Source organism: Malaclemys terrapin, chromosome 1, assembly GCF_027887155.1.
Source record: "Malaclemys terrapin pileata isolate rMalTer1 chromosome 1, rMalTer1.hap1, whole genome shotgun sequence".
NCBI lineage: Eukaryota > Metazoa > Chordata > Testudines > Emydidae > Malaclemys > Malaclemys terrapin.
The window spans coordinates 155,719,030-155,733,467 of NC_071505.1; the positions used below are offsets into that span (position 1 = coordinate 155,719,030).

The 14,438-nt window shown below is 39.0% G+C and overlaps 1 protein-coding gene across 4 annotated transcripts in view; it reads left to right on the forward strand.

Annotated features, from left to right (window-relative positions):
- Positions 1–14,438, forward strand: part of DCBLD2 (discoidin, CUB and LCCL domain containing 2) — a 64,907-nt gene that overhangs the window by 44,463 nt on the left and 6,006 nt on the right. For all 4 annotated transcript variants that reach the window (XM_054044643.1, XM_054044652.1, XM_054044660.1 and 1 more), the window contains 4 exons: positions 10,296–10,443; positions 10,883–11,014; positions 12,954–13,047; positions 13,662–13,711. In XM_054044643.1, the coding sequence (XP_053900618.1) occupies positions 10,296–10,443; positions 10,883–11,014; positions 12,954–13,047; positions 13,662–13,711 (424 nt within the window). The remainder of the gene's footprint in view (positions 1–10,295; positions 10,444–10,882; positions 11,015–12,953; positions 13,048–13,661; positions 13,712–14,438) is intronic.

A 14,438-nucleotide genomic window follows, 5' to 3' on the forward strand; every position in this document is an offset into this window, starting at 1 on the left:
GTGACATTCCAGTTGCTCAACTGAAATGAGGAACCTGGCAGCCTGAGTTCCCAGCAGTAGCCAAAGAGGAAGGCCTAATCAAGAGGGTTCAACAGTTGTGAACGCAGCAGCACCATTGCTATAAATAATGGTATCCTAGTTACCAGGTTTAATTGTACATCTGCATACATGCCAGTAACCAACTCCAGTGCTGCTCCAGATGCCTCTTCCTGCACCTAAGGCTTCTTCAGACAGTCTCCTGGATGCCACTGGCAGATTAGGGGCTGCTTAGCTGAACTCTGCTCCAGAGCAGAAAACCCTGTCCATCACTGAACAGTCACACCCAAACAGCCACCAGTGCTTTCAGCCAGCCCTGGGGTAAGTAGCTCACCATTGGTGATTTTAAACTCCCTAGTAACCCTAGAGGGATCCTTCTGCAGAATTTATCCAATGATTGCTGCCAGTCTCAGACAACCAAACCGTTTTGTTATCATCTTCCATTTCAACCATCAGTATGGCTAGTGTACTCAGGCTGGTCCTGAGAGCCTCCTCTTCCCCGCTCGACACCAAATGGACTCTTTTTCAGAAGAAGGCCGGCAAAGGTCAAGTATATCGCTCAGAGGGAATTTCAAATAAGGTGACATTGACCCCTTCTGCTTCGGACTCCTTTCTCTTGGAGGATGTGAAAGTGTTCCTGCAACCTGTGAGAAGCAAAGGCAGTCTTCGTCCTACCCTGCCTAGAATCATAGAATATCAGGGTTGGAAGGGACCTCAGGAGGTCATCTAGTCCAACCCCCTGCTCAAAGCAGGAGCTATCCCTAAATGGCCCCCTCAAGAACTGAACTCACAACCCTGGGTTTAGCAGGCCAATGCTCAAACCACTGAGCTATCCCTCCCCCCAGCCTAGCCTCCACCAGAATATGGCTAAGAGGAAATTGGACGTAGGTCTGAACCTCTTGGAGCTAACCAATCTCACTGATCCTTCTGTATAAAGGATTAAATCTATAGCTCTGGTGGTGAGAAGCCAAAGACCAGAAAGAGGCATGTACTGAGGTCACATAAGGACTCACTCATCTGAGAATTTCCTCTTCCAGACAACTTGCCTGCCTCAGGTTTGGATTCAAAGGAAGAATCCCAGGAATGGCTTCTCTTCTCTCTTCACTTTCTCTCCTGCCAAATCTCCACTCTGTATTGATACTCACATAGTTTCAGGGTTAAACACAGGACAGTCAACAAAGATGTACTTTCTTTAAGTTTCCAAAGTAGAACTCTTGATCCAGTCCTGGAAAATATTTAAAAGCAGAGTGAGGACTATCAAACAGGTTTAATCAGCACTCTGAAATGGCTCAAATTTAACAAAGCCTCAGAGTTGAAATCAGACTGCTACCCTCACAAAACGTTTACTCAGCCATCACTAACTCTGAGAATCAGTCATCCTTTCAGAAGGCAATGTTCTACCCAAACTGCTCAGTGATCACAGGCAAGAGTCCTCCTGGTGCTGTGGCCACATCTGCAGGACTTAAGCATCTTCTCTTCTATTGCTGCTACATGCTTTGCTTGTGCTATTTTGGCCTGTATGGGTTTCCCCTCAGAAGATACCTGGCTGGGCCTAAGGCCCTGAAATCAACTACTACATAAAATCGCTCTCTCGGAGCAGCTTTAGTATCAGATTTGTGCCTTGTTCCATTTGTTTGTGGCTACCCAGGAGCACAATAATAAGGCATTTGGGGACTGTACAATGGAAGGCAGACAGCTGAAGGCTTGATGGCTTCTTTACTGAGCAATTTATTTTGAGTGCTTTGAATGCTTAGACAAAGCAGTCCTAGAAGTCAAAGATTAAGATGAGAAAATTCTGCCATTGGCAAGATACCAGAAGAAAGATTTGCAAACCTCTAGTTAGGAACAAACAGTCCTTTTGAGGCTTTTCCTCATCTAACTTCTGCTGATGAGACAGTAACTTGATGGAAAGGGTATTGGAACAGACCCTGCATTAAAAGTCCCAGAAGTATTTTCTCCAAATATCCACCTTGAACAACAAAAATACTTCGCTTCCCTTCTCTCCTGTACCCATCCGAGGGGGGAACCCTGTGGAGTCATGCTTCTCCAATGTCAGCCAGTAGCCTGCCACCTCCCTGGATCAATGGGTGACAGAAGTAGTTGGTAAAGGTTCTGTAATAGAATTCAAGTCCCTTGCAGCTGATTCCTGCCTCCTCCCTCCAACTCCCTTTTCTTCTTTTCAGTGTCTGATAAAGTATATCCAGATGATATGGGAGGTTGCTATCCCACTTGCCGGTCATTGAACCAGTACAAGACTGGAGAGATACTCAGGGACCAATTCCACATTCTTCTTCATCCTATGCAGTCACAAGGGATCAAAGTTATCCTGGATTTGAAGAGCGTGAATGTGCACCCACTTCAAAGATTTTTATTCCTTCTCTCCCATGTTCACCTTCACGCTATTGCAAATTGTTCCCAAGAAGAGCTCATATCATTAACCTGGAGGTAAAACAGGAATGGATTCAAATTGGGACACCTGGTTGAGAAACTGGACAAGATTGCAATTACTAATGTGATGGCCTTTCTTGTTACCTTTCATCTTGCAATTCTAACCCATATTGTGATGGGAAGTCTTCTGTCGACAGTTGAAACATAGGAAAAGGTGTCGTCTTTACTTTTATTTTGTGTGTCAGAATTCTTAGGATACCTCTGAGCCTTGGAAACAGTCACACTGGGAAGTCTTCTGGAGAGGGAAGTAAGACACTCCCTGGTGACTGACAGGACTGGTCCTGCCTGCTGAAGCTACACAGGAAAACTGACTGGGAACTGTGAGTTAGCCTTCGGCAGTCTGAGAAGAAACATAATCAGCCATTGATTTTAATTCTAGCTTTGACTGCCCTCTTCTGGCCTTTAAGGTAAAATCTTTGCTCTTTAGCCTGATAATTAGACTTTATGATTATTGTCAAAGATGTTTAATTGGATCATTCTCCTGCCTGAGACTAGAAAGGTTTTCTATTTTTATACTGAGATATAAGCTCTTTCTACAGTGTATTTGAACTATGTGTTTTTGTCTCTAGTATAGTAACCACCTGCAAATTTCTGAAGTGGAATTCAATGTGTAGCTTGAAATTCCGTTGTCGTTAATAAAATGAAGTCTTAAATAAAAGAAGAAATATTTAAAAATATATTTGTAGAAATGTACTTCACCAAAACCTGCCAGTTGTGATGAAAAAGTATATTTAAATAATTGGAGCAAAAAGGAATCTATAGTTATACTGTAGTATACTCCCCTCTGCTCCTAGATCACCACCTATACAGAATGTGCTTTTCAGTGGCCCCTTACATGCGGATGTTCTCCCTTTTGATTCTTAAATATATGCATAGTGCATGCATCTGGAGTTTTCATTCCTATTTACATTTTTAAAAATAAGTTTAAAAAGTCAAGAGTTGAGCACTGTTGAAACTCTTGCAAGTTATAAGGGAAATTGTGAGAAGAAAATGGTGATGCAACCAGGGCTTTTTAGGATTGTGTTTCTGCTACTGCTTCTAACCTTTTATTCTGAAAAAATCAGAAGGAAGCATTTGAAGTGGTGATTAATGAGAAGTGAAAGATAAAAGCTAACCTGTTGTGGCTCATTTGCTTTTCTGAAGGGGAGAGGAAAACAGCAGGGGCAGATAGGAATGTAAAGAGAAGGTGGAAGTTTATTTTTAATCTAAGAAAAACCCTTTGCTTCCCTTCCATGTGTTTTCATGTTAAAAACATAAGTGAGTTTAAGACAAATCTGATTGAGAGATTACTTCAGTGCATGGTACCATAAATTTGACCTAAATAGAAAGAAGCAATGAATGAGCAGCAATACTGTTCATTGTTGATCTTAGTGAAGACGCTGGTTAACATTATCAAAAGTAGCTAATGATTTTAGTTGATTCCATTCTTGGGTGCCCAGTTTGAGAGAGCTTAAAGGAGATTAATTTTCAGAAAATGCTGAGCACATGCCTGAAAATCTGTGCCTAATAAGGTGTTAAATTGGGTTCACCGAACCCCTATATACATTAGAAAATCTTGGCCACTGTTTGGCATGTTTAAAAAAACAACAACCACCTTTTGCAATTGGGTCTCTCAATCCAAGAGCAAAGAGCTGTTTAGCCAGTCGCAGACCAATCTTGCTCCATTCAGTAGTGTTTATTGATTAGCATTGCAATATTAAACAGTCTAGAAAATTGAAGAAAGCATTCTTTTCTATTGCTGCTATCATATTATCCTAGCAATAGAAACAGGCATATAGCACAAACAAGAATACAAGTCAGCAGTTAGGAGAACAGATCTTTGTGTATTAGGCATCAGCCCACTCATGTGTCTCTCTCCTGAAAGTGCTCTCCTTTTGTGGGGCCCATAAATGCAACCCTATGTCAGTAAGAACTGTCAGCACACTATTAAAAAAGAAAATAGTCCTAAGTTAAAGCCATCTTCTATGTCTCTGTCTGTTCTTGTGATTTGTCTGTTTAGATTATAAGCATTTTGGGATGGGGACCATGACTTCCTCTGAATTGTACAGCACAGAGTACACTGTCAGAAGTTAAATACCCTACTGTTCAATTATTTTAAAATAAACAGAATAGACTCCCTTTGCCAACGTACTCTCTGAGCAAATGAGGCCCATAATATATTTGCAGGCTTCAGTGTCTCGTTTATGCACTTATCATTCTGAAAACTGTTTTGATAAAACTCTGGAGCCTGGTGTGTGGTATACTGAGAACGTCTTTAATTTTGTCTTCACACACACACACACACCTGCCACACACACAACTCTGTTACAGCATGCTATCCATGTACTAATGTTACGTATTTTAGTGAATGAATCTACTTTCTGTCCCTTTAGAAAGTAAAATTACAAATCAGAAAGAAAGTTGGTCAGTATTTTCAAATTTGAGAAAATATACTTTAATCCCTAAGTATGTAGTGCTAAACTAAAAACAACACACACACATAATAATTGCAGTGATGTAGTTCTAAAACAAGAGTGGAGGCAGTCAGTGTATTTTTCATTTTTTGTACAGCACCTAGCACAATGGGGTCCTTGTCCGTGACTGGGCTAGATGCTATGATAACTCAAATAATAAATAACAATAATTGTAGGGAGCATGAAGCCTACAAGTCCACTCAATTCTACTTCTTGTTTAGCCAATCGCTAAGACAAACAAGTGTATTTCCATTTACAGGAGATACTGCTGCCTGCTTCTTATTTACAATGTCACCTGAAAGTCAGAACAGGCGTTCGCATGGCACTGTTGTAGTCGGTGTCGCAAGTTATTTACGTGCCAGATGTGGTAAAGATTCATATGTCCCTTCATGCTTCGACCACCATTCCAGAAGACGTGCGTCCATGCTGATGACGGGTTCTGCTCAGTAGCGATCCAGAGGAGAACGGACCAACGCATGTTCATTTTCATCATCTGAGTCAGATGCCACCAGCAGAACGTTGATTTTCTTTTTTGGTGGTTCAGGTTCTGTAGTTTCTGCATCGGAATGTTGCTCTTTTAAGACTTCTGAAAGCATGCTCCACACCTCGTCCCTCTCAGATTTTGGAAGGCACTTCTGATTCTTAAACCTTGAGTGAAGAGCTGTAGCCATCTTTAGAAATTTTACATTGGTACCTTCTTTGCGTTTTGTCAAATCTGCTATGAAAGTGTTCCAAGACTGCTATAACATGAAGTATATTGCATAATGCGGGTAAAACAGAGCAGGAGACATACTATTCTCCCCCAAGGAGTGCAGTCACAAATTTAATTAACACACTTTTTTAATGAGCGTCATCAGCATGAAAGTAGGTCTTCTGGAATGGTGGCCAAAGCATGAAGGGGCATGCAAATGTTTAGCATATCTGGCATGTAAATACCTTGCAATGCTGACTAGACAAGTGCCATGCGAATGCCTGTTCTCACTTTCAGATGACATTGTAAATAAGTTGGCAGCATTATCTCCCATAAATGTAAACAAACTTGTTTCTCTGAGCGATTGGCTGAACAAGAAGTAGGACTGAGTGGACTTGTAGGCTCTAAAGTTTTACATTATTTTGTTTTTGAGTGCAGTTATATAAAAATAAAATCTACATTTGTAAGTTGCACTTTCACAATAAAGAGATTGCATTACGGTATTATATGAGGTGAACTGAAAAATACTATTTATATTGTTTATCATTTTTACAGTGCATATATTTGTAATAAAAATAATATAAAGTGAGCACTGTACACTTTGTATTCTGTGTTGTAATTGAAATCAGTATATTGAAAATGTAGAAAAACATCCAAAAATATTTAATACATTTCAATTGGTATTCTATTGTTTAACAGTGCGATCAAAACTCCGATTAATCATGATTAGTTTTCTTGAGTTAATCACATGAGTTAACTGCGATTAATGGACAGCCCTAGTTTTAACATAGTGTTAGTTATTATAGATATCACATACCTCCATCTTATATATGAAGTAAATTGTGAAATTAGAATTTCAGCTCAGATTCTTGCTTGTTTGGACCCAAAACTAGAAGTGTTCTACACAGTGTTTGTAGCTGCACTTTGTAACACTTCCTTTATGGTGCTATAACAATCACTGATATTGGTCTGAATCTATGAAGTAGGAGGAATTCCTTTGTATGTTTTTTTAACACATTACTTTTCTGCCGTGGCAGCATCTTAGACATTTCTAATATCGCCTATCACTATAATATCATCTAGGTGCTATCATAGTATACAGTCATAACTCCACCATCACATACATCACAGTGTACATATTTTAAAAATAAATTTGCGCTGGTCTGTCACTGTTGTTCACTACATCATTGTTTATCTACTATCTGTATTCCTGTAGTGCCTAGGACAGTGTGGCCAAGTGAGGCCATCACAACATATAGGGTCTTGGAGCCCTTTTCCCAAACTCCCTGCTGCGGCCACTTACTCTGCTCCCTGCAGCAGCGGCCAAAACCCATGTTGGGCCCAGCAGCATTTCATTGTAGTGTAGTAGGGCTGCTGCCTCTGTGAATTCCATAGAGATGAACAACTGAAGCGCCCTCTGTGTGATCCCTAGGTGACACAGCTGAGAAGTTTTGGTGTGCAAAGCATTCAGATCACTGCAAAGAGCCTGTGCATGTGGCGGTAGTGATGCTAACCATGTTTCCAACAACTGTGTGCATTCAGGGCACTTCACTTTGTGAAGAGCAAATACAGAAACAAGCGTACTGACAAAAACCCGGAGGCTGTACTCTGACTTGTACTGGAAGAGAGGAGTCATGATCAGTTCTCTTTCAAGAACCTTTTGAAATTAAAAAAGTTCATATTTACAACTATTTGGCTACAAAAAAGTGAGATATTGTGTTACAAACTTTTTTAAAAATTGTTATTAACTATAGTACTGTCAATTACTAAAAACTATAACTTTTGTGGTATTATTAATAGTGCATGTTAGTCTTTACACTGAAAAGATGTATTGTTTATTTACATGACACTTTCAAATAACCACATGACTAGAGTATCACTAGTATAATATTTTAACATTCAAAACTGTGGCTATTGGGAATATGCTGTGTCCACACATTTGAGAACCATTGGCCTAGGAGTTCCCTTCACAGACTAGGACCTCATCCTATTAGGTACACAACAAAAAGACTGTCCCTGTCTCAAAGAGCTTGCATTGATTCATACAATGCTATGCTTTATAGGGCATTTGGCTTTATCTAGACTCTATTCCGTCCTATGTAAAGAAGTGCAAAACTTGCAGTTGACCAGAATATGTGTACAAGACTCTATTGTGCATTATAAGATGACTGTACCAGTACCATAATTTTTTCTCTGGAATTAGATTTTTGTATAAAAGCAAAGATTGTATCGGCATATGCCTATCTGAGCAATGCGCAAATGAAGAAGTTTGGGGTAAGTGCTCTTGCAGTGGGAGGCTGGCAATGACTTCTATTCAAGCATTTTTTAATCCACTGCAAACTGCACTCCGTTCTTTTACATAAATATTCAATAACCTATACATTCCTGAACTAGAGATCTTATGTTAATCATATCCAGTTTACAGTAGATAAACTTGTGATACTGTATAACTAATCTTAATTAAAGTAAGAATGGAGGAACCAGTAGGAATTTTTGTTTTCTTTCTTGATGTATTGTTGGTAAAAGGGCAGGTGTTTTGACTTTCAATAGGAAATTAGCTGTCTTTGCTGCCTTTTTCCTGTAGATGGAGCTAAAAGTCCATGTGATGATCTAGCATTATCTTTTCCTTCCCACCCTTTGGATTGATAGAGGATTATGAAAAATACCAGTCATGAGCTTGGGGCTACATCTAGAAGGTTGTGACAGACAAACGCTGCAGTAACCAAGGCCCTTGTGCATTGAGGTTCTCAACTTGGCCTTATCTAACACCTGTCTCTAATGCTGGCAGAAAGAAAATGCAAACAATACATAGATACATTTCCCTTGATTCAAATGCAAACCATGTCATCCTCTAGCTATCTCAGAGCCTTGATGAGATTGGCTTCTGGGAAAGAGAGAGATTAGGCTTGTGGATAGAATACACTTTGAAGAGCTATAGGGGGCACTTGCACTAGCTCCATCAAAATAACGCTCCACCAGCGTTATTTTGTCTGTCCTGGACTGATCCTAGAAAGAGCATCTAGAAAAACTTTCTTCCACTGTCAGCTGATCAGAATACATCCTATCCTGCCAGACACAGACTTGGCCACACTGATCAAATGCTCATAAATGTAGAGCAGATTGTTGTAATTCACTCTTCATTTGGGCACTAAAGAAAGCACAGCTGGTGCCGAGTGCACCTTCTGGCTAACCCGGGTTGATAAGAACACAGTATGTTTGTGTCCAGATAACTCTGCTGGCTGCCTATCGAATAGCAGATCAAGTTTGAAACCCTTGATCTAAATGATCGTAACAAGCTGGGTCAGCAGAGCCTCTAAAAAGAATAGGACAAAGTGTGTCTGTAGGGACCCTAGCGGGCTTATGGAAAGCATTGTTTCCATGTCTTTGTTTCAGATATTTCTGGACAATATGAGGAAGTTTCCTCCATTCCCAGTATTACTCAGTAGCTGTGTTGTCAACCCTAATCATCAAGCTTGCTCTCTCAGGGTTGCTTATGATAGACTGCTTCAGCTGAAATTGCCATATATGAGGGAAGTTATCCCATTAATATACCAACAGGGAAGTCCACGCTCAAATAGACCTTGGCTCCCAGGTATTTGATTATTTCCCCCCCAAAGGAGGGTCTAATTACTAGTATTTTTCAAGGCCTCCTTCTGCTTACGCTGCAAAGGGAAGGAGGGAAATAACTTTCTATTGGGATCTCATCCCCCCCCTTGTAGTTTGGACTGACCAACCAACCCATGCCCCTGAGTTTCCGGTCAGAGTTGTCTGATCATGTTCAGTAACTTCAGAGACACTGGATTTGGTTTCTCTTTTTCCATCGCACATTCAAAGTAGTCTTTCTAAGTCATTAGTGTGCGTCAGGTTTAGTGATGGTGGTCAGATAGTAACTATGTAGTAGCTGGCATTTGTTTGATTTGCTATGTGAAAATAATTCGTGGCCTGTAAAGTTCCATAAAAAAAACCCAAAAATTTCACCTTGAACAAATATAAGGAATTGTTGCTAAAGGTCTTTTTGTGGGTTTTTCAAAATTCAAGAGTCCCTTTTGTTTTCATATCAAGATTTACAACCTCTGTAGACTGCAACCATACAAGCACTAGAGTGTAATGTTGATTACATACTTGAGCAGGTCTTGAATTCCATTTAGTAGAGGTTTTATCCATACACATGCCAACCTAAAATATAAAGGCATCAACAGTTTTTTGGCATTCTTTTGTTGCAATTGCCTGCCATATTTGAGGTATAAGTACAAGACTGATAGATATAAGATGCATAATTATCTATCAGTAAGATTAGACTCTTGCCATGGACATTATACGTAAGATGACAATGGAGTAATGTCATGATAGCTGGCAGATTTTATTCTGAGACCAAGGTACTGAAAAGGAGGTAGATGACGGGCACTAAAGTTATTTCTACTTATCTAATCTGGAGGTAAGATGTTGAGGTTTTGGTTCATACTTCACTACGATTGTCACCCTTTCTCTTTGAGAAGCTTGGTCAGCAGCACTGTTCTGGGAAACAAGTAAGAGGTCCTAATTATACAATGCCTTGCACTGCTTATTTGGTTAATTGAAGTTATAGGGCATAGTTGGCAATAAATTGGTATAGCATACATTGTAGGAGCTAATAATTCAGTTTGAATGTTTTTTTTTCCTTTTTCTAGATATTTCAAGGAAACACTGAGTATTACCGGGAAGTTCGCAATAACTTCATTCCACCTATTATTGCACGTTTTGTTAGGGTTAACCCGTTAAAATGGCATCAGAAAATTGCAATGAAAGTGGAACTGCTAGGATGTCAGTTTAGTATAGGTAAGACCATTAAAAATGCCTCAGTCACTGTAAAACTCTGGAATATTTTTGTAGCTATCACTTAATTTAACGTTTGGCCTTGTTTTCCATAAGAAATCATGACAAAACTTGTCTCTAAAATAATATTTTTGGGATGAGAAAATCTCATCTTCCTATAATGTCCACTGGACTAATATTTTCTAGTTTGACACTCAAAATATTCTGAGACTTATGTAACTTGGAAAATACCTGCTTGAGGTGCTCCATGGGTAAGCTCCTTGTATCAATGATACTAGCAATTGGCTTTTTCTTTTCATGAGCTCTTGTACTTTTCTGACTGAACAAAATGAACGAGTCCTTTGGTAAACTGGCCACATTTCCCTTTCCCACGTAGGGAGCTTGTTAAACTTAAACCAGCACCAGGATTGGGTAAACGTTTTTCATAAATATGTTTCTACAGGTCGGGCTCCAAAACTTACCATGCCGCCACCACCACCACCACAAAGTAACAATAACTTCTCCGTGCAGACTGATAAAACAACCTCCACTCCTGAGATCAAAAACACCACTGTGACTCCAACTGTAACCAAAGGTATCAACCCTTAAGTGGTGATAGTGTTTGAGAACTGTAGTAATAGGTCTTATGTTAACATAACACTGCAAACAACAGTGAAAGATGTTGGTCCCAGGATATTAGACACAAGGTGTATGAAGTGTTAACATTTTTTTTGGACCAACTTCTTTTGGTGAGAGACAAGCTTTCGAGCTACACAGAGGAAGAGCTCTGTGATGCTTGAAAGCTTGTCTCAACAGAAGTTGGTCCAATAAAAGATATTACCTCTCCTACCTTGTCTCTCTTACGCCAACATAGTTTATCTAAATGTAAATTATTTTGGATTTACTTTCTGCCCTTTATGGTGCTCTGAACTTATACCTACTGTAACAAATCCTATCACACTAACTTTTTCCTTTTAAATATTTATATTACTATAGTAGAGACTCATATGATGGGTAACAATTTATAGCTACATTCTGGCCTCAGATATGCAAATCCTTTGGAACAGCTTCTATGTGAAAGATTAAAAAGGCTGGATCAGAAGAAGTTGGTTTTTGTTACCCATGAAAGCTTATGCCCAAATAAATCTGTTAGTCTTTAAGTTGCCATCAGACTCCTGGTTGTTTTTGTGGATATAGCCTAACGCGGCTACGCCCTGATACTTAAAAAGACTAGGACAGTTCAGCTTAGAAAAGAGATGACCCAGAAGGATATGATAGAGGTTTATAAAATCATGAATGGTGTGGAGAAAATGAATAGTGAAGTATTATTTAATCCTTCACATAACACAAGAACTAGAGGTCACCCAATGAAATTAATAGGCACCGGGTTTAAAACAAAAGCAAGTACTTCACACAACACACAGGCAACCCGTGGAACTTGTTGCCAGGGAATGGTGTGAAGGCCAAATCTATAATTGGGTTAAAAAAAGAATTAGATAAGTTCATGGAGGATGGGTCTATTGAAGGCTATTTGCCAAGATGGTCAGGGGGACAAGGACAACTCCATGCTCTGGGTGTTCATAAATCTCTGAGTGCCGGAAGCTGGGACTGGACAATAGTGGATGGGTCCCTCAATAATTGCTCTGTTCTGTTCATAGCATCTGGCACTGGCCAGTCGGAAGACAGGATACTAAGCTAGATGGACCATTGGTCTGACCCAGTACGGGAATTCTTAAACATTGAGGTGCCCTTTTGAGCTAGAATTTTGAAATTGGGTACACCTCTTCATTCAAGGCCACTGATCACAAGAAAGAAAAATTCCAAATTGGAACTTTCCATCTGAGTGAGTTCATCAAAAAGTCATCAGTGTCTGTCTTATTGAATTTCAGCCATTTGTTACCGATTGTCAAAAAGTGATGAGTCCTAATATTTTACATTACTGCCATTAATTTCTTCCATGAAGCATCCATGCTCGCATGAAACCTCATCACTTTGATTGATTTTTAGCAAAGAAAATTGTGCAGGCAGTGATGAAGGGCGGTTGTAGTCAAAGAGTAGGCTGCTGCCAAATGATATATGAACACTGTTCAAATGTCATTAACACCTTCAAGTCAGTTTTAAGTATTGTAAGTTCAGAAGTGTGTGTTCCTGTGCTGTTCTAATTTTCTTTAGGTTGATATTCAGGCAAATTGTAATTTGAACTTTATTTTTATATATATATATATATATATATATATATATATATATATATATTTATATATATAAAAAATAAGAAATGTTCTGACTCTGATACAGTAGCTTGGAAAAACTACTGATTGTACAGATATGTGGAAAAATTGGGTGTTCTATTTATTATTATTTAACATTTACATTTAAGGTAGCACCTAGAGGCCAGCCTGATCAGGACCCCATTGTGCTAGGCACTGTACAAACATATAGAAAATTATGGTGTCTTCCCTAAAGAAGTTGTGAACTAAAAATGGACGTGTAAAAAGTTATTCTGTCTTACACCACTTTTGTTTAATGGATTTCAGATGTGGCACTGGCAGCAGTCCTAGTTCCAGTATTGGTGATGGTCTTCACTACTCTCATTCTGATCTTAGTGTGTGCATGGCACTGGAGAAACCGGTAAATGAATGGATGATTAGCCCTCATGTAAAGTATTTTGATTTAATGTGTAGATATGAACTACACTGAATATGTAAGTATGGAAACTGTAGTTAAACCATTTCCAGAATGGATTTATTAGTTCAGAATAGTTTATTCATGTATGAAGAGGAAATGTTCTGCATTCTGAAGATGCCATATTTTATTGGCTAGCATTATGAAGGTTTGCTCTATTCTATTGAGTTCTTTTCCTGAAATTTTGGGAGACACTAGTTGGTTGAGAATTATATTTTGAAACTTGAGCGACAGCTACGGCCAAGGGCATAGTCAAGGCGTTCACTCCTCAGTCAACTCAGAGGGATCCACCCTAGTACATGACCTAGTGGTCTCCTTTCATGTTGTCCAGGTTAGGAGGAGCTTGCAGGAGGCTGAAATTGGAAAGCTGCAGCTTCATATCCTCCAACTACATCAGCTATCAGGATTTATAATAGAAATCATTACTAGTCTGTAAACATTTCAGTGCTATATCTTGTCAGGATTTTTCTTCTGAAGGAAAATGTTTGCTAAATCAGTATTTGTGTTTTTGCATTTGAATATGGTAGCTAAATCTGTCCCAACTTTTTATTTTTTTCCAGAAAGAAAAAAGCTGAAGGAACATATGACTTACCTTATTGGGATCGCGCAGGTAACAAAATGGTGGCAAAATCTCTGGACTCAGTGCCAGACTTAATGAGCATCAGTGTTTAAAACACATGTTTTAAACAATATCTATAACTTCATCTCTACCAGTTTGTTGTAACACAGTGGTACTGAATTCCTCTTCCATTCAGACTTGTAACTTTTCTTTCTGTATGTTGGCTTCAAAAATAGGAAGACTCATTTTTTCCAAAGTATGCTATTAGATCTCCACTCAGAATTTTGTAATACTCACTTGAAATTCTATACAGGAAAGGTTGGAATCTTTCCATTTAAAAAAACAAGAAATCTCATTTTGAGCAATAATTTTGTATATATAGTAATCAGATATCCTGTGAGTTTTGAATATTGATGAACTTTTGTAGGATTTTTTTAGTATTGAAAGCACTTTAGTGTGCTTGTCAACTTTATTTTCTATTTCCCCATTGCTTTCTTAAGTGCGTGAGATTTTGTCAACCTTCCACGCCTATAATACTGTATCTGATTAGCTTCTTGTGATTTTTTCACCTTGTGAAAATCCCCAGTTTATCATACACTTGTGACACACAAACATCCACCTTGTTTTGAGGGGAGCGGGAAAGGTGGAGGGTGGAGTTAAAATCTATAGCCTAGGAGTGCTAATACATGGGGCTCCTTATTCACTAAGAATGCTCAGTTGTTCAACACAAGAAGTTTTTGTTTAAAACTATCCAGATGGCCTCTGTAATATTTTCCAT